Source organism: Misgurnus anguillicaudatus, chromosome 6 (assembly GCF_027580225.2).
Source record: "Misgurnus anguillicaudatus chromosome 6, ASM2758022v2, whole genome shotgun sequence".
NCBI lineage: Eukaryota > Metazoa > Chordata > Actinopteri > Cypriniformes > Cobitidae > Misgurnus > Misgurnus anguillicaudatus.
This window is the reverse complement of record NC_073342.2, coordinates 31031473-31054899: the sequence shown is the minus strand read 5'-3', so window position 1 is coordinate 31054899 and position 23427 is coordinate 31031473. Positions and strand designations below refer to the sequence as shown.

General features: G+C 36.6%; 2 protein-coding genes across 4 annotated transcripts; one reads left to right on the top strand and one right to left on the bottom strand.

The window, feature by feature from the left end:
- Positions 1–273: 273 nt before the first annotated feature.
- best1 (bestrophin 1) lies at positions 274–11958 on the bottom strand. Of its 2 annotated transcripts, XM_055192129.2 has the most exons (12): positions 11829–11958; positions 11141–11383; positions 10923–11039; positions 10596–10801; positions 10029–10123; positions 8189–8422; positions 7467–7621; positions 5243–5320; positions 4712–4864; positions 4195–4275; positions 3945–4096; positions 274–1917 (listed from the first exon to the last, which is right to left on the bottom strand). In XM_055192129.2, the coding sequence occupies exons 4-12, from the start codon at positions 10745–10747 to the stop codon at positions 987–989; spliced, it is 2031 nt and encodes a 676-aa protein (XP_055048104.2). In that variant the 5' UTR covers positions 10748–10801; positions 10923–11039; positions 11141–11383; positions 11829–11958; the 3' UTR covers positions 274–986. The 2 variants fall into 2 exon arrangements, with proteins under 2 accessions (XP_055048104.2, XP_055048105.2); XM_055192130.2 differs by lacking the exon at positions 5243–5320 and having other exon boundaries at positions 10923–11383.
- Positions 11819–23239, top strand: rab3il1 (RAB3A interacting protein (rabin3)-like 1). 2 transcript variants are annotated; one of them, XM_073869018.1, is made up of 11 exons: positions 11819–12021; positions 14830–15013; positions 15091–15190; positions 17090–17163; positions 17247–17459; positions 17864–17992; positions 18068–18174; positions 18407–18430; positions 18626–18725; positions 18838–18904; positions 22132–23239. In XM_073869018.1, the coding sequence occupies exons 1-11, from the start codon at positions 11834–11836 to the stop codon at positions 22215–22217; spliced, it is 1272 nt and encodes a 423-aa protein (XP_073725119.1). In that variant the 5' UTR covers positions 11819–11833; the 3' UTR covers positions 22218–23239. The 2 variants fall into 2 exon arrangements, with proteins under 2 accessions (XP_073725119.1, XP_073725118.1); XM_073869017.1 differs by lacking the exon at positions 11819–12021 and adding an exon at positions 14279–14515.
- The last annotated feature ends 188 nt before the right edge of the window (positions 23240–23427 follow it).

Here is a 23427-nt window from a genome sequence, read left to right as displayed (position 1 = left end):
ACATCCGTTATGTTGTAATTTAATCAAATGAACACAAAAATATAAAGAAAAAAAATAAATGGATGTTTTGCTAGACTACTTTAGATGACAGAAAAATATTTACTGAATATTCATGTATAATAATAATGAAGAAAAATTAGGAAAATGATGCGTCCATGCCTGATGTTCTCATCCTCCGCAACCCTTTTTGAGAACAGTTTAAGCACACATACAGAGTTTTAATAAAGTTTGATTTTGAGTGACCAAGCACATGGACCAGTTACAGTTAATTTTTTTTACAGTTAATTTGAAATATTGTCTTGTCAGAATGCTTACACGACATTTTGATTATCATTACCGCAACAGATGCTTATTAAATGTTAATTTAATTAATAGAAGCAAAATACTTTGATTTTAAATGCATGTGCAGAATCTCCAAATTATGTTCTTTCAGGTTTGTCATGTCATTTTGAAAATATGTCAGTGTTGATGTTTTCTGACTGTTGCGGTAATGAGATTTTTTAGGAGTAATTTTTTAAATTATGTTACAAAAAGTGTTAAATGATAAGTAAAAGTTTTTAAATTAATGTTCCCATTTACTCCAGACTTTGTTTTTCAATGTCTGGTGGGAAAAAAGTAAATTTAAGCAATTTATACATTTTCATGCTTGACATTTTTAAAACCAAGTTTTCGTGAGAATTACCCACTTCCTCGCAGTTTATCAGATACAGAGAGACACTTAGTCGTCTTCTGCTTGGATCCATCAGTTTTGACTAATAACTGATCTGATCTGCATGTCTCTTTGCAATCTCAAACCTACATTTACATATTATATTTATGCTTTTATCCAAAGCGACTTACAGTCCACACAATCTATACATTTATCAATACATGTATTCCTTAAGATCAAAGCCATGGCCTTTGGGTTGCTAATAACTGAGCTACAGGATAACTTGTGGCGATATTTCATTGGCTGACCAATCAGAGAGTTTTCTGACTTAATTCCCTTATATCTGATCTCTCATCCCATTGGTTTTCAAAATGGAATTCTTCCCCTTACCCAACAGATCTCCCTCAGCCAATGAGATCCCAGAGTCGTTGGGAGTTGTTGTTTGCTGAGTCTCTGTAGGAGATGTATTGGCTGCGATTGGCCAGGAGTTATTCATGGATGTGTTTCCTGTGCTGTTGATGTTTTTGTTGCTGTTTGTCCCATTTATGCTTCCTGAACTGGGAGTGTTGGTCAGAGATTGTGGCCACGATGGAGGGGTAAAAGAAAACACTGATGCCCCAACAGCCCGGGCACTTGGGGGCGCCGACTGCCCCTCCCCATTTGGAGAGGTTTCCAGGGAGAGTCGCAGGGGCAGGGGACGGCGCGACAACAACCCCTGATTCGGGCGTATTTTGGGTAGCTCGGGCATTGGGTCAGGAAAGGAGAAAGCAGGATTGTTGCAGTCTTCGTTCACCCAAGGGAAGGCAGAGGACGGAGGTGGCAATAGATTCCCGCGCGTTTCCAGAACTTCTGGATTTTGTGCCAGGGAGGTGTTGCTGTTTTCACAATCACCCTGAGCTCTTTGAGGTCTCGGGTGTGGAATGGTTGGGGGAATGCAGTGGATGGGCGTCTGAGGACAGCTGTAGAAACCGGGTCTTTCGTATAGGGGCATGGATGAGAAGGCGCTTTCGTCTATGTCACGGTTTCGGATGAGGCTTGGCATTGGAGAGCTTTCAGGGTGCAGGTAAAGGGGGAAACGGGAGAACGGAGCTCGGGGACCACGTCGCAGGAGGGAAACACGGGATGAGGGAGATGAACGGGGGAAACTGGGTGATTGGATGCCAAGAAGACGACTCAAGCTGCCCAGGAATGGCGTGGAATGATTGGCTTCTTCGTTTTCTTTAATCTGCTCCAGATTGTGCTGGAATTCCATTTCCTCTTTGGGAACACTGAGAGAGAGACAGACAGACAAGAAAAGAGAAAATGGGAGGGAGGGAGAGAGAAGAAGAAAGAAAGAGACAGCCAGAAAAAGAAAAAATGGATGAGAGAAAGACAGACAGAAAAAGATAAAGAAAACATGGTAGGGAGGGAGCAAAGAAAGAAAGAAAGAAAGAGACAGACAGAAAAGCAGAAAGAAAAAAGTGGATAAGAGGAAGACAGAGAGAGAAAAATGAGAGGGATAGACAGAAAAAGAGAGAAAGAAAACATGGGAGGGAGAACAAAAAGAAAGAAACAGACAGAAAAGAAGAAAGAAAAAATGGATGAGAGAAAGAAAGACAGACAGACAGAAAAAGATAAAGAAAGCATGGTAGGGAGAACAAAAAAGAAAGAAGAAAGAGACAGACAGAAAAAGAAAAAGGGATGAGAGAAAGACAGACAGAAAGACAGACAGAAAAAGAAAAAGGGATGAGAGAAAGACAGACAGAAAGACAGATGGAAAAGATAAAGAAAACATGGGAGGGAGGGAGCAGAAAAAAAGAAAGAAAGAGACAGACAAAAAAGGAGAAAGAAGAAATGGATAAGAGAAAGACAGACAGAAAAAAGGAGAGGGATAGACAGAAAAAGAGAGAAAGAAAACATGGGAGGGAGAAGAAAAAAGAAAGAAAGAGACAGACAGAAAAGCAAAAGGAAAAAGGGAGAGACAGACAGAAAACGAGGGAGGGAGGGAGGGAGGGAGAAGAAAAAAGAAAAAAAGAAAGAAAGAAAGAGACAGACAGACAGAAAAGAAGAAAGAAGAAATGAATGAGAGAAAGACAGAAAGAAAAAGAGAAAGAAAAAAGGACCGAGAGACAGACAGAAAACGATAAAAAAAGAGGGAGGGAGGGAGAAGAAGAAAGAAAGAAAGAAAGAGACAGACAGACAGAAAAGAAGAAAGAAGAAATGAATGAGAGAAAGACAGACAGAAAAAGAGAGAAAGAAAACATGGGAGGAAGAGAGGGAGAGAGAACAAAAAAGAAAGAAAGAGACAGACAGACAGACAGACAGACAGACAGACAGAAAAGCAGAAAGAAAAAATGGATGAGAGAAAGAAAGAAAGACAGACAGACAGACAGAAAATTAGAAAAGAATGGGAGAGAAAGACAGACAGACAGAAAAAAGGGAAAGAGAGACAGACAGTAAACAATAAAGAAAACAAGGGAGGCAGGGAGGGAGAAGAAAAAAGAAAGAAGAAAGAGACAAACAGACAGAAAATTAGAAAAGAATGGGAGAGAAAGACAGACAGACAGGAAAAAAGGGAAAGAGAGACAGACAGTAAACAATAAAGAAAACAAGGGATGGAGTGAGAAGAAAAAAGAAAGTAAAAAGAGACAGACAGAAAAGCAGAAAGAAAAAATAGATGAGAGAAAGAAAGATAGACAGACAGACAGACAGACAGACAGACAGACAGACAGAAAAGGATAAAGAAAACATGGGAGGGAAGGAGAACAAAGAAGAAAGAGACAGACAGAAAATTTGAAAAAATGGGAGGGAGGGAGAGAGAAGAAGAAAGAAAGAAAGAAAGAAAGAGACAGACAGAAAAGGAAAGAAAGAATAGGATAGAAAGACAAAAAGACAGAAAAAAAGAAATGGGAGAAAATTACAGAAAAATATAAAGAAAGAATGGAAGAGAGAGAGAGAGAGAGAGAGAGAGAGAGAGAGAGAGAGTAAGTTTCTCTGACCCTGAGGATGTTTGGGTTAGACAAAATATTTTTTTATTTGTGAAAATATTAAATTTTTCACCTTGACCTTACTGGTGCCACATTAAAATGTTTACTTTTTAGGAAAAGTATAATGCTGATTGTTAAAGTGTATCAACTCTACCAAATTATAAAGACAATATTTACCAAAAAGTGAGCAAAACCCCAAAAACACATCGTTTTGTGGGGGGTTATTATATAAATGGATTAGTTCAGCTGTATATAAAATCATTTAAATCTATGAAGTCTCTCCATTTAAATAACTATGTGTGTGTGTTTGTGCACGTATGTTCATTCACCTGATGTCCAGAGCAGATCCCATAAATGATGGTTTGCGGTGTTCAGCGCTGGCAGCCGTGTAGGGCGGTTGAGGTTCAGACTCGTTCCAGTATTTATCTCGTTCAATGTGAGGAACCAAATCAAACATCTCATCCACTGACAGCAAAGATACCTGGAAAAAAATACTTTTTTTACTAGACATTTTACCACTCTTTACACACCACAAGTCAGACAACAGATCAACATGTCATGGGATGAACAGATGTGTACCTGTAAATTACGGTCCACCAACCAGTTTGTCTCGAAATCATCATCATCTTCTCCAAAGGGGTTAATGAGCTGCTCTGCCACCTGAAGAAACCCAACTTATGATTTTCCTTCATTATTTCTTCAGTTAAACATCTGTTAGTGTGATGTTGTCACAAGATGTCACTGTGGTGTAATGGTTCTGTTAAGTTATTATGTGAGTTAAACACCACATTCAGTACTAACCCGGGTAATGTGGTAACCGGTCATTAAAGCAAACCGTAATTATGGATTTTAAATAAGAGGTGGAACGCCAAAAAGCACATATTCATGTTGCAATTAACAGTACAGTAAAAAGAACCACATGATAAAAATGTGCCATAATGCCCAAATTATTTATGGTTATTAATGGAAATAACTAAGCAATACTAAGTTGTCATGTTTGTAACACATATCCTGAAGGATGGGTACATGCAAAAGTTTAGTAATTTGCTTAAACTGCTTGTGAAACACTAATAAGATAACACACACACACACAGACCTTAAGCCAGCCAACATAGAAGAAGAACTGCAGTAAAGTAAAGACTGGCAGGTAGATGTCAAGGTTGTGACCTGGATAACCTTGGGCGGGGTCGAGGAACTGGCGACCAATCAGACAAGTCAGAAAGAAACTGTACACAGCGACGGTTACCACCTATTATTGAGTACAGTACAGTATAAAGACACACCCCTTAAACATTCATAATAATCAATAAAATATATATTAATCATTTTAATCGATCAAAAATCACCATCGAAAGATTTTGATCAGGTCCTATATAGCTATATATGTATTAGCAACACAAAAGGTCATGGGTTCGAACCCAGGAAACACACATACTGATAAAAATATATAGCTTGCAAGTTGCTTAAATGTAAATCTCAAATAATAAATTTATTGTATTGAAATGATTTATTTGGATCTATAAAGGAGGATCTGAAATTTTATGAACAGTCCTTAGTGTTAGTCATTAGGTTAGTCATTTTTATACTAGTTAGCTATTCCAGCTATTCCAATTTTGAACGGCCAAACCTGTGTGTAGACGAGAGGCAGGCTGATCCAGTCATAACCATACAGTCTCATACACTGAGAGCGAAGTGTATTTAACTCCTGCCAAACAAACACGTCACGCTCTTTCATAACTCAATTCAGTCAAGAAACATCTCTTTCATACACTTTTATAATCTAAAAAACTTCCAGAAAGGATCATCGGACGTTAAAGGTTCTTTCTGGAACTATTCAGACAAAAATCGTTCTGTTATGACATCATGAAGCATTATTATTTTTAAGGGTGTTTGTGAAGAACATTTTGTTTTCCTTTAGTTGTTCAAATGTTTTCTCTAATCCCTTAAATATTAAAAGCTAAAAATAGATTTCACTTTCAATTCCATTGCTGTATAAGGCTCATGCTGTGAATAATATTTCCATCTTTATCCATGCAGAACAAATCATTTACTAATAAAGGGGGTCACACATGCTAACCCAGCAAGCAATTTTGCGTTTAAAGCCACCATGTGTAAGATTTTTGTTAAATAAATATCCAAAAACCACCTATATTTCATGCAATTGTGTACTTACATTAACCCAAAAGTTCCCAAGGATTTGTAAATCCAGAGAAATTCTTTTTTTAAATAATGTCTCATCCCTTTTGTAATTGTCACCCTTTTAGTGACAACATAAAAATAATATATAAACTATGGCAACACGAGTGGACAAATGCGGATGTGGTGGTTATACTGCATCCAGCATGCGGCTGTTGTGCTTTGCAGCTACTTTATTACGATGGCATAAAATAATGTGATAAAACATACAGGTAAAAAATACATTAATTCATTACCTCATCTGTGAACATGATTAATCCAATACATCTCTGGATGGTGAAAACAACTCCTCCCATCGTTCTACTATACTCTATAACAATGTTATTGTTTAATAGCGACCTCTAGTGGTGAAAATCTTACGCATTGTGCCTTTAAGAGACGTCTAAGGGGGCGTGCACACCAAGGCGTCTATGCTGGCAGCTGGCGTAAGTTTTCAATTGTTTCCAATGGAAGCGCAACGCTTTAAAAAGCCAGCAGCTGGCGGGTTTTGTCCGCGCTGAGCTACCCAGTGTCACGAAATTTCGTGATATAGTCACATCACTTTTTGACTCTTTTTTTGTGATATTGTCACGAATTTCCGAGTTTTTTCGTGATTGTATCACAAATTTCTGTTTATGTGTCATTGTCACGTATTGGTTACTCAACGGTTTTTCTTATTTTTAAACCATTGTCGCTTTGGTTTAGGGTTAGATTTGGTGTTTGCGTTAGGATGTCACTTAAAGTATTGGTTTATAAAAAAAAATCGGATTTATTTTTTTATATTTTCTCATTTTTAAACCATTGTTGCCTGGTGTTAGGGTTAGAGTTGGGTTTGGGTAAGGATGTAATTTTATGTAAATCTAACCCTAAACCGAAGAGCCAATGGTAAGAAAATAGGACAAAACAGTTTAGTAACCAATACATGACAATGACACGTAAACAGAAATTCTTGATACGATCACGAAAAAACACGAAAATTCATGACAATATCACGGTAAAAGAATCAAAAAGTTACATGACTGAAAATTTCGTGAGACTGGGCTGCACTGAGAGTTGGAAAATTTTCAACTTTGGGTGAAGCTCGTCAATCTCACTTTTCACTCGGCCGTCCAATCACAGTGAAGGAGGGGCGGGACAAATATCACAACTGGCGCATCGTTTAACAACTGATAAACAAAGCAGAAAGAGCAACCAAAGCATTCAGCTGAAAAAAGCTGGCAAGCGCCTACAGTCGCCATCTGCCTGGCACTTTTGGCCGCATTTAAATGCTTTGGTGTGCAAGTCCCCTAATGATGTCCAAACACAGGCCAGATGTCTAGGCTAAAACAGGGCAAAATTTGGGTTGTCAGTGAAAATTTATTAGACGTCTAACTATAGCCCAAAAATAAATGAAATAAAATGAATCAATAACACGTTGTTATCACTGTTGAGTTTTCTCTCACATGTAACCAAATGCAATTTTTTTGGCTAGAAGTGGGTTACTCATATATCAAGTCTATAGTTAACCTAGACAGTGAAATGATGACTATTGCTTACTGGGAACACATGCACAAACCCACAATGATGTTTTTTGGTATAACATAGCAGTACAAACATTGTGTGTTTGATCACAGGCAATACAATTTTATACTTTTATGCAAAGTAAACAAAAGAAAATGTAGAAATGTCAGACGTACATTAAGTATGGCGGTCATAGCGACATCATTGTTGATGCGACCTTCCGATCGAGCTCTCATGGCCAGACTCACAAACCACATGCAGGGAACCCAGAATTTGTTATGAGGTGATGGTAAATCCTCAAACTGCCTCAGTTCTTCAGGAGTCATGAGACCTGCGAGAGAACAGAATGTGCTTGACAATCTCCTAAACAACATCTTAAAGAAACAAAAAAAACATCTGTTTTCTGTCTCAAGGACGGCATACAGGTTTGAAACTAGTAAGGTTCAGTGATGACAGAATTTGTAGGTGTGAACTTTTGCTCTACAAATGCCAAAGCTCTTGAAACTCGGCGTAATTCCTTGTTTCCTTCTTGAGTTAAAATCCCAGACACTGAAGGGTACCAGAACAACAGCAGCTCAAATCCACACCACTATAAATGCTGTTTTATGTCACATTATTAACCCAAATCACTTCCTGTGTGATACACACACCGGGCAAAGCTTTAAAGCTTTCCGATTTGTCACCACCAGGGACTGAAAACTTACAAAAGAGAACCAAGGTGCAAAAAATCATATTATTTAAGTTCTACTTAATTACTTGGAGTACCTTTGTATTATATAGTATTAAATGGTTTAAAAATCTGTGTAAACGCAGATAAAGTCATTGTTTGTGATCATGGTACCACCTTACACCTTATCATGGTGCCACCATATGGATTTAGGTGTTAATTTTGTCCTACCTGCCTGTACCAGATGATCCATAGTTGGGAATCTCTTGTAGACAGCAGTGCTGATGGAGCGATAGATCAGGACACCTGACAGGTTGGCGTAACGCACCAGACTTCTGCGAATGAGTCTCGCCCCTTCATCAGTGCCCCGCACGTGAGCGCTAACCAGCGCTGCCAGCCGGTCCGGCCACGGGACGCTCTCGTACTGACCCCACCAGCGAGACACCACCAGAGTCACATAAAAACCTGAAGCACGTTTTGGGTCAAAACAACAAACAGAACTTGATTTCAAATTGCTTTTTTGATATATAAAGTGATACTTTATCAGGATCAATTCATCCATCCCACAGGTGGGACATTTGGCATTACATATTTAAAACAATCATTTTTTAGTTTAAGCTACAATAATCTTGACAATGTACTGTTGCAAACCTCTCATATTGAGGTTTTCATATTTCATCACCATTTTGCAAAAGACGTAGTAAGAGTAATATCTAAAATATCACGGGCAAACATGTTTTCCCAGGGTGTTGTTACATATTTATTTTTACGTATCCTATAAACCTGAAATAATCTTGACAAACTATATAGTGTTGGAAAGCTCTTAGAATGTATTTTTCATATTTCAAGGCCATTTGATGATAGAAATTTAGTAGTGACAGTCATTTTGTTAAATGTCACTGAACCCAGATGAATACTGTACATATAAATTATTATATATACATAATTCTAATATCCTTCAAAAGAAATATATAAATCTTTAAAAATCTTGACAAACTATATAATTGTAAAGCTATAAGAATGTAGTTTTCATATTTCAAAACCTTTTTGCATTAATAATAATGCAGTGACAGTAATTTATTAATTTCGGACAAGAGTATGCAAACGCTGACACCTAGTACCTGTTGTTGGTAAAACCACTTAAAGTATGAAAGAAACCTGAAATTTGGACCAGACCTAGATGAGACTTGTAGCTTTTATTTTTATGTTTTTAAATGTAAAATACATACTTTATTGCATTATTTTTATGTTTAAAATAAATGTAAATTGCTAGCCTATAACTCTTTCTTTATTTAATATTCACAACACCAAACACTTCAGTGAAAAACTTTAACGTGTCTTCTTTAAAAAAGACCAAGATTTTAATTGCAGACCAAATAATTCCTAAGTTACTCAAACAGCAAAAAAAAATGTATTGTCTGGCCAAAAATATGTTTTAAATATATGCTAAAAACATTTTGTAGAAAGTTAAGCATTTTGAATTTGAAAATATATTTAGTTTTAACCTTCATATATTAACATATTTCAAAATGTATTTCAGGAGTAACAAATACATTTCAAATTTTACAACCCATTTGGCAAAAATAAATTTTCTACTTTATAAATTTTATAAAAATTTTATATTTTGGGCAGGAAAAATATATAAATTATAAGTATATTTTTGCAATTGAGCAGTTTATGTTTAATTTTACCTTTTCAAATTTGTTATTTTCACAGGTTTATAACATACAAAGTTTTTCTTCAAATGCAGTTAATAGAAATGCTTTAAAATATATTTATTTAAAAAAATATACAAAAATGGCCCAAAAATATTTTGGCGAAAATAAATGTATATTCCTGTTTTTTTTTGGTCATTTTTTATATTCTGAAATATATTTTAAATGATATCTGAAAATTATATATTTTTGCTGTATGGGTTATATTAATTTAAAGGTGCACATCAACTTTTTACCTCCACACTCAAAAAGGGGGTGTGGCAGTTAAAGGGTTAACCGCTGTCACATCACCTCCTATGGCTGAGACAACACCTGAGGATGTATAAAAGTTGTGTTTTGTGATATGTTATTTTTACCCAGGACGAAAGATACAGGGATGAGCTGAGCGTATTGATCACAGTAGATGGAGAGTTGTTCAAACATCCTCCTCTGCTCTTCATCCAGCAGACACCTGTCAATCAATAATGGACTCAATAACTTTACGTTTAATATTATTTGATGATTGTATGAAATTGATTAATGAAATTCAGATCCTTTGATAAACATTTTGCATACAGAAACAATAATTTAATCTGGTATGATTAGATCTCATCTGGTCTAGAACTCATATTCAGATGTATTATGGTAATAGCATGTTTTTGGACATGCACTATGTAAATACAATGATATATATATAAGGTCTCATAATATAATGATAAGAATAGGAGCATCAAAGTTTGATTTCAATCTTTGACATGATCTTACTCAAGATTATATTTTCACAGTATTTTAAATCACAAAATACCACAGTTTTCTATGATGGTAGGCCTATATGAATACAATAATGATTCAGTCCCTTAGCATACTAAAAATCAAATAATAAGTGATAATCAACTGTAATAAAAGACACAGAACTGAGATCAGTTAAAAGAGGTCACGTTTACCTGTATGTAAAACTGATGGTGCAGTAAAGCACAGTAAAAATGAGCAGCTCTCGGTATAAAAGCTTATAGATGCTTCCTTTCCATCGCAGAAGCAGACGATAAAAGGTACCCAGTCGGGCATCAGCCACCCTTCGTGAGTAAGTGACTGTCATGACCACTGACAATCCTCCAGCCGGCAGATCTTTACTTACACTGCCGTGATTGATCTGACAAAACAGAAATCGCAGCAAAATTTGGATGTTGGTTAAGTTTGGAAATGCATTGAACAATAAAGTATTGATTAATACATTTAGTCAATGAATGACAGAAAGAAACGATCCTACTCACGGTGTGTGATGTGACAGAAGTTGGGTGTCATTACCGGATCTGTTTAAAAGAGGGCCGACGCAAAACATGCTGGTAGGGGTGCATACGCTCCTGGTCACTTGACTGCTAATCTGTTTTCTATTAACAAAGAGGTATTGTGGAAACTGGGAGCGTGTTAATCTTAGCAAATCTTTCCAAATTAATATACACACATGCAAACTCATAAACACTTGACTTACCCCATTATTAGAGTATAGTTGTAATAATTTTAGTTTCATAATATATAAATGCATTTTGTAAAGCCCTCCAATAAGCACTTGGCTCTATCACGGGCCCTCAGCAGGATATCATTGTATTGTTTATCGCCCTCTACTGGAGGATATGCACCTCTGCACGTGGCCCCATTTCATTTGTAAGACATTAACCTGTGGCTGAAGCTGACCGATCACTAACAGGAGATTTCTGGAAACTTCATTCAGAGCCTGAAACGGCATAAACGTACAAAATATAAAAATAACATCTGAGGTTGTGTTTCTCAGGACTTTAAGGGGTTATTGAGACTCATTCATGGAGATGTAAGAGCCATTCAAGGTCACCAGGTATGTCTAACACTCGTATATGTTATGAGAAGTAGATACACAGAGTATAAATGCATGGATTGTAGTTATGTGCGTGTTTGTAACTTTTTATATTTTTGTGTTTCAAAGCTTTCTGTCACATGTTTAGCTGATATTTATCTGACCACACTGTTGTTAGCACTGGGTTATGGTGCAACGCTTTAGTTACATTTTGATAAACTGAACAGAAACTTTTATGATGATACAGCAAAATACTAAAATGGTTTAACCTCTAAACCGTAATACTGTAAGTCAATGTCTCTGTTTGTTTTTAATAAGAGAGAGGTGCTATAACTGGAGTAGAATTTACAGAAGATGGACGCTTTTGAAGGAATTCATCATGTTCAGATGTCCTCATCTCCTCCAGCCCGCTCCGCTCCAGGATACGAGGTGCTCGTAGCAGGGAATTCTGGGATAGCTGTCTACTCATCATCTGTGTTCTTTGGCAAAGGTTACCTAAGAGACCAAAAGTCAGCAGAGGAAGAGAGATGTCCAGTTGGGAGGTAAAGAAGTGTTTAATACTGTACTGTATATACTTTACTGTGCCCTCCAGAAGTATTGGGACAGTAAAGATAAAATTGCTCTTAAGACAAGACATTTGTAAGATGAATATGAGGCAAGTACAGAATGTAATATTTTATTAATATTATATGTTTTAGCACACACATGCTTGCAAAGTTTAAAAACCTTTCGTCCTGATGCAAATGTGACATTCTGAACTTTTGTCTCATATTCACTTTTTAATGTTTAGACATTTCTTGACTCCACGGCAAAAAGAGCAATTTTGCCTTTATTGTCCTTATACTTATGAAGGGCACTGTATGAACATATCATGTGATATTATCACTGTACAATAGTACTGCCACAGTATAGACGCTTTCAGCAGTAACAACATAAACAAACAGTTTTCGTGGAACAAACGTAACTTCAGGTAAAATTACTTATAACGTAACTTCAGGTAAAATTACTTATGCAAAGAATCAATAACAACAGAGTCCTTTAAAGGAGGGGTGCATGATTTTTGAAAAAAGTTAGTCGGGCTGAGTACCAGAACACACTTGTAGTCAATCAGCAGTAAGGGGTGTGTCTACTAACCGACATCGTTGCCTTGGTTGCGTATGTGTGGGACGGGTCTATCAAAGGAAGGTCCAGATTCTACTGGTGTAGGGCATGTTTATTTAGGTGATTTCAAAAGTCAAAATTGGCTTTCAGAGATCCTGTACCCCGCCTTTAAGAGTAGTTTATTTCTGATAACAAGCCAAATAAACAACATGTAGGTTACCTTACTTAAAATCATAGCTAAAGCGTATCAAAAACTACATTGAGCTAATGTTACTGTGAAAAATTAATGTATACAATATTAGCTACAGATCGGCTGCCAAACCTCCCTTCACCCCAAACAGCAAACAATATATATTTTCAAATATAATTTTAAATATATTTCAAAATATTTAAAAAATGGCCAAAAGATATATGTGCTGAATATGTTTAAAAAAATGTATTTTTCACCAATATATTTTTTGACCATCTTTTGTATATTTTGAAATATATTTGAAAAATATAAGCATTTATATCTGCGTTGCATCGGAAAAACACTTTGTATGTTACAAACCTGTAAAAATAACAGGTTTGAAAAGTTAAAATATATTTTATACATACATTTTATACAAGCTTTTATATTTTGGCCAGGAAAAAATATAAATATATTTGCTGTATGGGTTGTAAAATTTGAAATGTATTTGTTGCCCCCAATTACATTTTAAAATATATGTTATTAGTGCTTGGCAATTAATTGATTGTTCGCGATTAATTGCATACATTATGTATATTTAAACACACACACATACATGTATACATTTCAGAATTTTTTTATTTATATATTTTAAAAAATTATATATATAATATAGAATATGTAAAAATATAAATAAATATATATATATACACATGGAAAGTTTCTTAAATAATACATACATGAATGTGCTTGTATCCATATACATAATAATTACACACAGAACACACTTGTATATTGTTACATTGTTACAAATCACTTTTATTTTGTATGCGATTAATCGCGACCAATCTTTCCCCAGCACAAAAAAACTAAATATATTATCAAAAATATATTTAATTATGCTTTACTTCTTACAAAATGTATTTAGCATTTAAAACATATTTTTGGCCAGACAGAGAAATATTTTTTTTTGCCATATGGGACATAGCGGTGATCCATGATCTTGCCATCTCCCCTCGTCTCTAGGAAAACAAAACATTAGTTATTTTCAAAGAGGTATTTGTCAATTTAGCCACTCGCCAAACCATTAAACAAACAGAGACCGGAAGTTAAATTCCGTCCAGATGCGTAACAACACGCGTGCTTCCGATAAAAGTGTCTGTACTTTTACTAAGGGCTACAACATCGAATATTTACCATTGACAGTGGTCACTCACTGATGATTATTAATTAAACTATATTTTATTAAACAAATCACAACTTGAAGAAGGCTACTAATGTGACCTTGAAACTGTATAATGCTATTATCCAGTGCTCCAATGTTATCTAACAACTTTTAAATAATAAATGAGAGACAAAACTTCCACCCACAAGTTAAGTTGCAACAAATACAGGTTTACACAAAACTGTAAGGGATAATGTAGTAATAAGTTATACGCACACTATGCGCAGTTATGTGTTTGGGCTCATCACGTGATCTGTGGATTCCTCTGCCGGGTCACGTGACCTGATTGACAGCTGGATCTTTTCCTGCTCAATCTCAGTGGAAAGTTTGAGGCGAACTCTCCGTGCGCAAATCAAAACAACACGCGCTGGATGTTATGTGGGTCGGAACCCGTCAGGATCTGCTGAATACTTTGTAGCGCTTTAGCTCGCGCGAGCGGCAACATTGTAACATTCTTTTTGTTGACGTCAGCGGGAGAGGCGAGCGGATGCGGGTGCGGTGAGCGCGGGTCACGGAGAATCCTGTAGCCGAGCGGAGTGAGGTAAGGGCGGGGAGACCACACGGGAAATGCCGCGTACTGTGGAGGGCGAAAGTTACATAAAACGCCCTGAGGTTCAGATATAAACGAGTTTAGAAAATAGGTATAAAATGAGTCATGACGTATGGAGTATGCTAACAGTTTGGATGCATCTTGAATGTTCAGTATGAGGAATAAATTACAGAAGAATGTGTACAGAATTCCCATGGGAATCATCACCACAGTATTCCAGGAATAATCATGATCACATTCCTGTAGACGTCTCTTTAGGATTGTGTGACAGTGTTTGGAGTAATGCCATTTTTTTTCTCCTGCAGGTTGGTAGACCTGGAGCCGGAGGGTTTGAGGTGCGATGGGGGGCCGGAGGAGAAGATGCCCCAGGAGGAGACACCAGAACAGAGGAGAGACGCGTACAACATGTCCCGTCTGCGCAGTTCCTCCCTGGAGATCATGGAGAAGGGGACAGAATTCCTCAGAGAACAGCTGGATGCTGCGCAGAAGGTGACACATGTTGTTGTGTAATGTTGTGTTATTGTGTTAGTTTTTTTTTCTCCCTTGACTGTTTTCTCTGTGTTTAGGAGCTGAAGTTAAAGGATGAGGAGTGTGTCAGACTGTCTCATATCAGGAATCAACTCGAGCTGGAATTGGAGGAGCTAACTGCCAGTCTTTTTGAGGAGGGCGGGACTTCAGTCATCTTCACATGACATCAGCACTGACAGTAAAATGTTGATTGACAGCAATGATAATGAACAATAGAAGCCTATTGTGCCGTCAGTGTGGGAGTTCCTCGGTGATACAACGTGTTTGTGTGGTCAGGTTTTGCATTTGTGACCCTGGAGCACAAAACCAGTCATAAGTCACACGGTTATATTTGTAGCAATAGCCAATAATACATTGTATGGGTCAAAAACCATTATTACCGTAAATATATCAGCAAATTTATTTATCAGTAAAATGTGTTGCTAAAGTTAGTTAGTTATTTGCACCCTTAGATTTTTAACAGTTGTATCTTGGCCAAATATTGTCCTATGCTAACAAACCAATGAATGGAAAGCTTATTTATTCAACTTTTAGATGTTGTACGAGTCTCGATTTAAAAAAAAAAGATCTTATGACTGGTTTTGTGCTCCAGGGTCACATACCCAATGTCCCCATAGGCACAATAAACCTAAAATCATCTAGTTGTGTTCCTTTAGCTCAACTAGGAAAGTATTGTATTAGTGCAAAGGTCATGGGTTTGATCCCAGGGAACACACATACCGATAAAATGTATAATTTTTAGGCACTTTCAATAATTTTTTATCTAAATCTTCATCGCGATGAGCAGCCCAGCTATGCTTTAAGTACCTGTAGCTCAACTTGTATACATCAAGATCATAGGTTTAATTCCCAGGCATCAAATGTATACATTAAATGTGCTGTAAGCCGCTTTATATAAAGATGTCTGCTAAAATTAATTGTAAGCCAGAGGTGAATCAAAATCTGACAAAACTAACTTGATGTGCATTGTAAGAAGCGCATTACAAATAAAAATATATTTAAAAAAATGAGTGCTGTCAACAGATTAATCGCGATTAATCACATTTAAAATAAAAGTTTGTTTTTGCATACCGTACTTTCCGGACTACAAGCCGCACCAGAGTATAAACCCCATTATTAAAAAATGCGTCATTAAGATGAAATAACATATATAAGTCACAGTGGGCTATACGTCGCGTTTATTTCGAAAATTATTTCTTAAAATCCAAGCCAAGGAACAGACATTTAATCTGGAAAGGCAATTTATTCAACTTAAACAACAGCAGACAGAACAGCAGGCTGAATAGATGTCTGTACGTTAAAGTAATATTATCAGTTATTTAAACGATAAACCAGAACTTACCTGGAAGGTTGAATAGTCTAAATTAACCGAACAAGCCAACAAGCGTTAAGTTCGCAGACTCGTCATTCCGCATCTCTGAATCCATTGAATTACATAAATACAGGAGCAGCATATAGCGGACACTCGCGACTGTAGACGGTAATGTTGACTCTTGCCTCAGGCTCATAAATGTCAAAATTAATTCATACTGACTTACAAGGCACACCTGACTATAAGACGCAGCACCAGCCAAATTATGAAAAAAATGCGGCTTATAGACCGAAAAATATGGTAATAAATATGTGTAATTATTTTGTGTATATATAAATACACACACATGCATTTATGTATTTAAGAAACATTGATATGTATATGTATTTTTATTTTGATATTTTTATTTTATATATATATATATATATATATATATATATTTTTTTTTTTCCTTAAATTTATACATGTATGTGTGAATTTATATATATACATTATATTTACACACAAATATTTTATGCAAAGCCAAACTTTTATTTTGTATTTTATTTTGTATTTTGTATTTATTTTGTATTCATCTTTTGACAAGCCTAAAAAATGTTTGGGGTGTTGGGGAAGGGCACGTTTTGGGTCTATGTAAATGATAATTATCTTTAAATTAAAAACAGAGGTCTTTGGTATGTGTGTGATGAAGAACTGATGTGCATGTGTCTTTCATTTTCAGGAGGCCCATAAGATGGTGCGTGAAGCCAATGTTAAACAAGCAACAGCTGAGAAACAACTTAAAGAGGCACAGGGCAAGGTGCTTGCTCTCTTTTTCTTTCTGTGTTTCTTTTTCTTTCTCTCATCTGTCTCATATTCACATATCTGTGTCCTGTTCTCCAGATCGACGTCATGCAGGCAGAGGTCTCCGCTCTTAAGACGCTGGTATTGACTTCTACCCCCTCCTCCCCGAATCCACAGCTCCACCCTCAGCTGCTGTCGCCGGGGTCCGCTCGTGGCTCTCGGGGTCACACGCGCAATAAAAGCGCCAGTGGAGCTCTACAACTGCATTCAGAGCCGGCAGCTGATGTTTTACCGCAGCGGGAGGACAGAGAGGTCAGCTGGCCGAACACATATATGACGTTTCTCTGTTTTCCTCTTTCACCTCCGTCTCTACCTTTGTATCTTTGTACGTCGCTTTTGTTTTCTTCTTTCCAGTTTCTGCTTTCTGTGATGCTGTCTGTCGGGTGCCTGGTCAGTGTGACCTCTGCATCCTTACTGTTGCCAGGTAACTGCTTGGCAGGTCTCCACGGCAACAGTCATAAGATTTAGTTTTGGGTGTATTCTTGACATGATGACCTGTGTTGCCAAATACTATTGTGCTGTTTGATGAATCTGAATGAACAAAACTAGCTTAAGCAGTTTGGGCAAGGCCACCTGTTTAACTTGATGAAGTATTAAAAACATTTTTAACAAACGTAAATAAGTAATGTTAATGATGAAGTCTCTCTCTCATATAGTTGGACTCTGTGTTGTTTGCCGAGTTCCTCTCATGGAAAGAGTCGCCCAGTTTGGATCGTTCCTCGGCGTTCCTCAGCAGATTGCATAGAGAAGATATCGGACCGTGCCTTTCGTTCACCTGTACCGAGGTATGTGTGATTCATCCGTTTATTATCAAACTCCTTCATCTGATTGTTTTCTCATCGAAATATTCCCGGTCGTAGTTGTCTAAATCTGTCCAGAGTGCAGTGGAAAGTAACTCTCTGACCATTGAGCCTGTTGCCATGTCAACCGTACCCACGGTCAAGAGCATCGAGTGCGGAGGACCCAAGTAAGTCGTGGACAACAAAACTTTTTGCTTACCCAAATCAGTCCGTGTTGCGCTTGTGCATGCACGCTCATCTCCATAGCAACCACTCTGCAAAACAGCCAAAAAGTAGCACGTTAGACTCTTCCTATATTCTGCTTTTATTAGCGGGTGGCACAGATCCATCAGCTCGAGGTGAAATCATGCTTGGGATGTCTTGCTTTAATCACTTTTTGATTTGGGGTTGTTTTCACAGCGGTTTCCGGGTGCCTATAGAAACGTAAGTGACTCTGGATCAGATTTGTTTTTTTAATGTAATTTATATATAAAGTAATATAGATTTGTTTCTCTGTCTTTTAAACCGTTTGGAAAACAGGTTTGTTCTCGTGTAGGGCGTGTCGTTGGCCGTTACAGCATTGAGTAATAGTCATTTGATTGACAGCTCCATTGACCGGTTTAATCTTCTGCTTTACAGCAAGTGTGCATTGAGTGGCATGTCCCGCCCCTGCCGGCATCGCATCAAACTGGGAGATAAAGAAAACTACTATTATATATCTCCTTCCAGCAGAGCACGCGTATGTAGCACATTCATCTGATATTTAATAAACCATATCGATAAGCAGTTCACCATTCAGTCCAGAAGCAAAATAACCTGCTGACAGTCTCAATATTCTCTCAATTTCTCAGATTACAGCCGTATGTAATTTCTTCACCTACGTCCGGTATATCCAGCAGGGACTCGTACGACAGGAAGGTCAGTCCATCTCATAGCTGTAATGTATAGGGTTAGAAATGAAGAAGAGTCTTACATGTTTTCTTGTAAAGGAGCATTTTTTTAATCAGACCATTAGTCAATAATTGAAATGCCTTATTTTCACAAATGTGACTTTAGTCATTTCATTGGTATTTAACAATTTTGCAAAACCCTCTAAGTGCGTGCAAGCTTTTTTTGGCAAAACACTCCACTGGCATAGCAAACAGTGATTGGTATTGTTGCTTTTAAAAGTAATGCATTACAATATTAAGTTACTCCCAAATAAAGTAACTAATTGCGTTACTTAGTTACTTTTCATGGAAAGTAATGCTTACGTTACTTTTTAGTTACTTTTGCGTTACTTTTTCTTGTCTGAGGCTTGATCTCTTTCAGGTCTTGTAGGTGTTTTATGACTAAAAAGTTTTGCATTCAGAAATTACATATTTCATCAAACATTTTTTGATTCAAACTGTCACCACACAGGCGTGTACACATAGAGTGCATAACGTTTAGTTTAATTTAGTACATAATAAGTAATTTTTTTGAAATATTAATGTGTACATTTAAAAAGTAATGCGTTACTTTACTTGTTACTTCAAAAAAGTAATATTATTACGTAACCCTAACCCCAACACTGATAGCAAACAGTTGCAACAAAAAACATGAATGAAAGTCAGAATTCACAAGGTTAAAATGAAGAAACTGAAGCACACAGTAGGGGGTGCTGTGATGCATGTGTCTGCAAAATTCCGGTTGTATTCAGGCCCAAGTACTCACAAGGGACACAAGTTTGAATATGATTTCAAATTCGTCTTTTGTGCACTTTGAGGACTTTGCTGAAAAATCGACTAGCTGTAACAAGTTCTGCCAACAAACCAGTATTTCTGAATGACCTAAGGTATAGGACTAATGAATGTATACGTGGCAAGAGCATTCGGTTAATATCAGTAAGTGGGTGATTCTCACGAAAACTTGGTTTTAAAAATGTCAAGCATGAAAATATAAAAATTGCTTAAATTTACTTGTTTTCCCACCAGACATTGAAAAACAAAGTCTGGAGTAAATGGGAACATTAATTTAAAAACTTTTACTTATCATTTAACACTTTTTGTAACATAATTTAAAAAATTAGTCCTAAAAATCTCATTACCGCAACAGTCAGAAAACATCAACACTGACATATTTTCAAAATGACATGACAAACCTGAAAGAACATAATTTGGAGATTCTGCACATGCATTTAAAATCAAAGTATTATGCTTCTATTAATTAAATTAACATTTAATAAGCATCTGTTGCGGTAATGATAATCAAAATGTCGTGTAAGCATTCTGACAAGACAATATTTCAAATTAACTGTAAAAAAATGATCTTACCTGGTAGCCATCTTGAAGTAACTGGTCCATGTGCTTGGTCACTCAAAATCAAACTTTATTAAAATTCTGTATGTGTGCTTAAACTGTTCTCAAAAAGTGTTGCGGAGGATGAGAACATCAGGCATGGACACATAATTTTCCTAATTTTTCTTCATTATTATTATACATGAATATTCAGTAAATATTTTTTCTGTCATCTAAAGTAGTCTAGCAAAACATCCATTTATTTATTTTCTTAATATTTTTGTGTTCATTTGATTAAATTACAACATAACGCATGTTCAAACACAGCCGGACACATTGCGGTAATGAGAATTTCAGCAGAAAATGAGATAAAATTTCCAATTATAAATTCTTATGTTGAAATCACACATTGTGCAAGGTAGAACACAGTATTGTGTTAATTCTGATGCTTTTTAATGTTACTATATTACACATTTTAAAGCTAAAATCATTAGTGCCGTGGTGTTTCAATGGTTTCGTGAGAATCACCCAAGTGCGTTTACATGAACAGTCTTACGCCGATTATGCTTTCAAGCATTCAATGGACCCATAGTATAACAGTTTATTAACTGTTGTACTATGCGTCCATTGAATGCTTGAATGTGATTGGCTGATGAACGTTCTGAGGTGTGCAATTATTTTCTTGGAAGCACATGGCGGATGTAGTTCCAGGCAGCTCTCTTGACCGCATTACAGTTCCATATCACTTCACATAGTGTAATAACGGATTAACAAAAACAACATGACAGACGATTTTCCGAGGCAATAACAGCGATGTTTAGAGACGCATAGAGGTAGCCTCGTTCACACAATCTCTCTCTCTCTCTTGAATCCCTTTAAATATATCATGTGAACGATGTCTTGAGGTGTGGTAACCGTAGTATAAGCGGAATAATTGACTCCGGGCCGTTGAATTATTGAAAAATCACCAACTCGGGTCTGCATTATTTTTCTAATAATTCAACAGCCCGTCGTCAATTATTCCTTACATAATGTGTCGGGTCATGTAAACGGTTTTCTTTTATCGGGGAAAGCCCGTAAATGGCGTGAGCAAAAAGATTTTGCGTTGCATGTAAACACCTTAACCGGCTTTCATGTTCATGTGCACATGTCTAAGTAAATGCAAAGTAACGCATAAAAGTCTGTGCTTGACTCATGCAGTTGGCAGAGAAACTGAAAATTAAAGCTCATGTTACATTTACGGGTTCTGCAGACGTGAGAAGAGTTGCAACAGTAACGCTTAGGGCAGATTTCCTGTCGGCTTTTTGAATGACTATATGTACTATAGGCGGTGACTTTACTGCCTGCGAGAAATCTGACACATCTCCAAGCCCCATGCAAACACAGTTTTCTGCATAGCCGGTTTATTGATTTGCATGTAAACGCATAAAAAAGTTTTTTTGATTTTTGATAGTTTAACGCTTATTCTGTGCATGTAAATGCGCTCATCATCTCATTTTTGACAGAAGTGGCATTTAGCAGCTTTTGCATCTGAGCTCTTTAAATCTGAAAAGGCATAAAATGTGACTTACAATTTTTTAAATGCGTTAAATCTTTAAAGGGACAGTTCACCAAAAAATTACAATTCTGTCATAATTTAATCACCCTCATTTTGTTTTAAATCGCGAGTTTTTTTATTTTGTTAAAACACAAAAGAAGATACATTTTGATAAATGATGGTAAGCAGACAGACAGTTGATGGAACCCAGTCCTGCTATGCAATCAATGGGTACTTATTTTCATTTTTGGGTGAACTATCCCTTTAAGAATTTAGAGTCATTTTTATTTAGTATTTCATCTTACTTAAAAACATAAACAAGTTAATTTATTCTCATCCTCTCTCTGCAGTTCAGCAGATGTTTTGGGAAGTGATGCGCTTGCGAAGAGAGATGAGTCTGGCCAAACTGGGATATTTCATGACAGAGGGGATCTAAAGAACCAACACACACACACACACACACACACACACACACACAAAGCAGGGTCATCTCGATACAGAACAAATAACACTTACACTACACAAACACTCCAATCACTTCAGTGATATTTCTGTATGTATTCAGGGATTACTACAGCAGAATTCCCAAAAACACTACCATATATTGAGCCATACGGAATAACAGCATTCCAGTTTACTGTTGTCAGGTTAAGTTTTGTTGGTTAACTGAAGTTCATTCACGATTATATAAAAGCTTGTTTGACATTCGACACATTGACTTCCAGCGTGACAGCTGTGCACAGAAGCAGTTTACTAACCTTACAACCTCAAGAGCTTTAAATACATCATGAAGTGCATTTCACATTTAACTGCAAATTATTGTTAGTGTTTACCATAAACTAATATTTCATTAATCATTGTTCGCTTTCATCTTTATTATTTCAAAATCTGTGTTGCAAATATTTAGCTTTAGCTGGCGTGCGTCTGATGCTGCATGTGCTTGTTCTGCGCAGACACTTGTTGCTGCACTTTGTTAGGATTTATGGTACCATAACGCACAAAATTGCTGCATGATTGACAATCTCAAAGCAAAAATACAGTGTATAACTCCCATTAAAGGGATAGTTCACCGAAAATGAATCATTTACAAGTTGTATACATTTCTTTAGCACCATTTTCATCTGGGGCACCATTCACTTCCATTGTATAATTTTTTTCTACTACTTAAGTCAATGGTGCCCCAGATCTGCTTGGTTTAGAAACACTCCTCAATCATCCTTTTTATTCAGCAGAACAAAGACATTTATACAGGTTTGTAACAACTTCGGTGAACTATCCCAGTAGATACAAATCTATATTTACTTTGACACCAATGAAAATGTAATTGTGAGGTTTCAGGTCATGTCAAATGTGTTAAACTAAACGATTGACACCCGCAGCCTTGTTCTCATTCACAACAGTGCCATTGTAAGTGACTCTATATGTGGTTTCAATCTATTAAAGACATTTGAATATGAATTTGTGTGAATATTTGATTAATGGGAAAGAGTGAACCTTGTGGTGTGTTTATAACAAATTATGCAATTATCATCATTTATTAAAAAAGCTCTGGAATGCTCATTTATGTACCGTATATAGGATTACATGAGCCCAAAAGATTGGCACTTATATGATTCTTGCAGTGCTAAAATTGGAGCATAGTGAAA

Excerpts from the sequence above, each read along its gene's own strand:
- rab3il1 (XM_073869018.1), top strand. The coding sequence starts at position 11,834 with ATGGACGCTTTTGAAGGAATTCATCATGTTCAGATGTCCTCATCTCCT. Across the intron at positions 15,014-15,090 it reads AGCTGGATGCTGCGCAGAAG|GAGCTGAAGTTAAAGGATGA; the intron begins GTGACACATGTT and ends CTCTGTGTTTAG. Across the intron at positions 18,431-18,625 it reads TTCCGGGTGCCTATAGAAAC|CAAGTGTGCATTGAGTGGCA; the intron begins GTAAGTGACTCT and ends TCTGCTTTACAG.
- best1 (XM_055192129.2), bottom strand. The coding sequence starts at position 10,747 with ATGACAGTCACTTACTCACGAAGGGTGGCTGATGCCCGACTGGGTACC. Across the intron at positions 5,321-7,466 it reads CTATGACCGCCATACTTAAT|GAGTTAAATACACTTCGCTC; the intron begins GTACGTCTGACA and ends TTTGTTTGGCAG. Across the intron at positions 4,097-4,194 it reads TGGTGGACCGTAATTTACAG|GTATCTTTGCTGTCAGTGGA; the intron begins GTACACATCTGT and ends ATTTTTTTCCAG.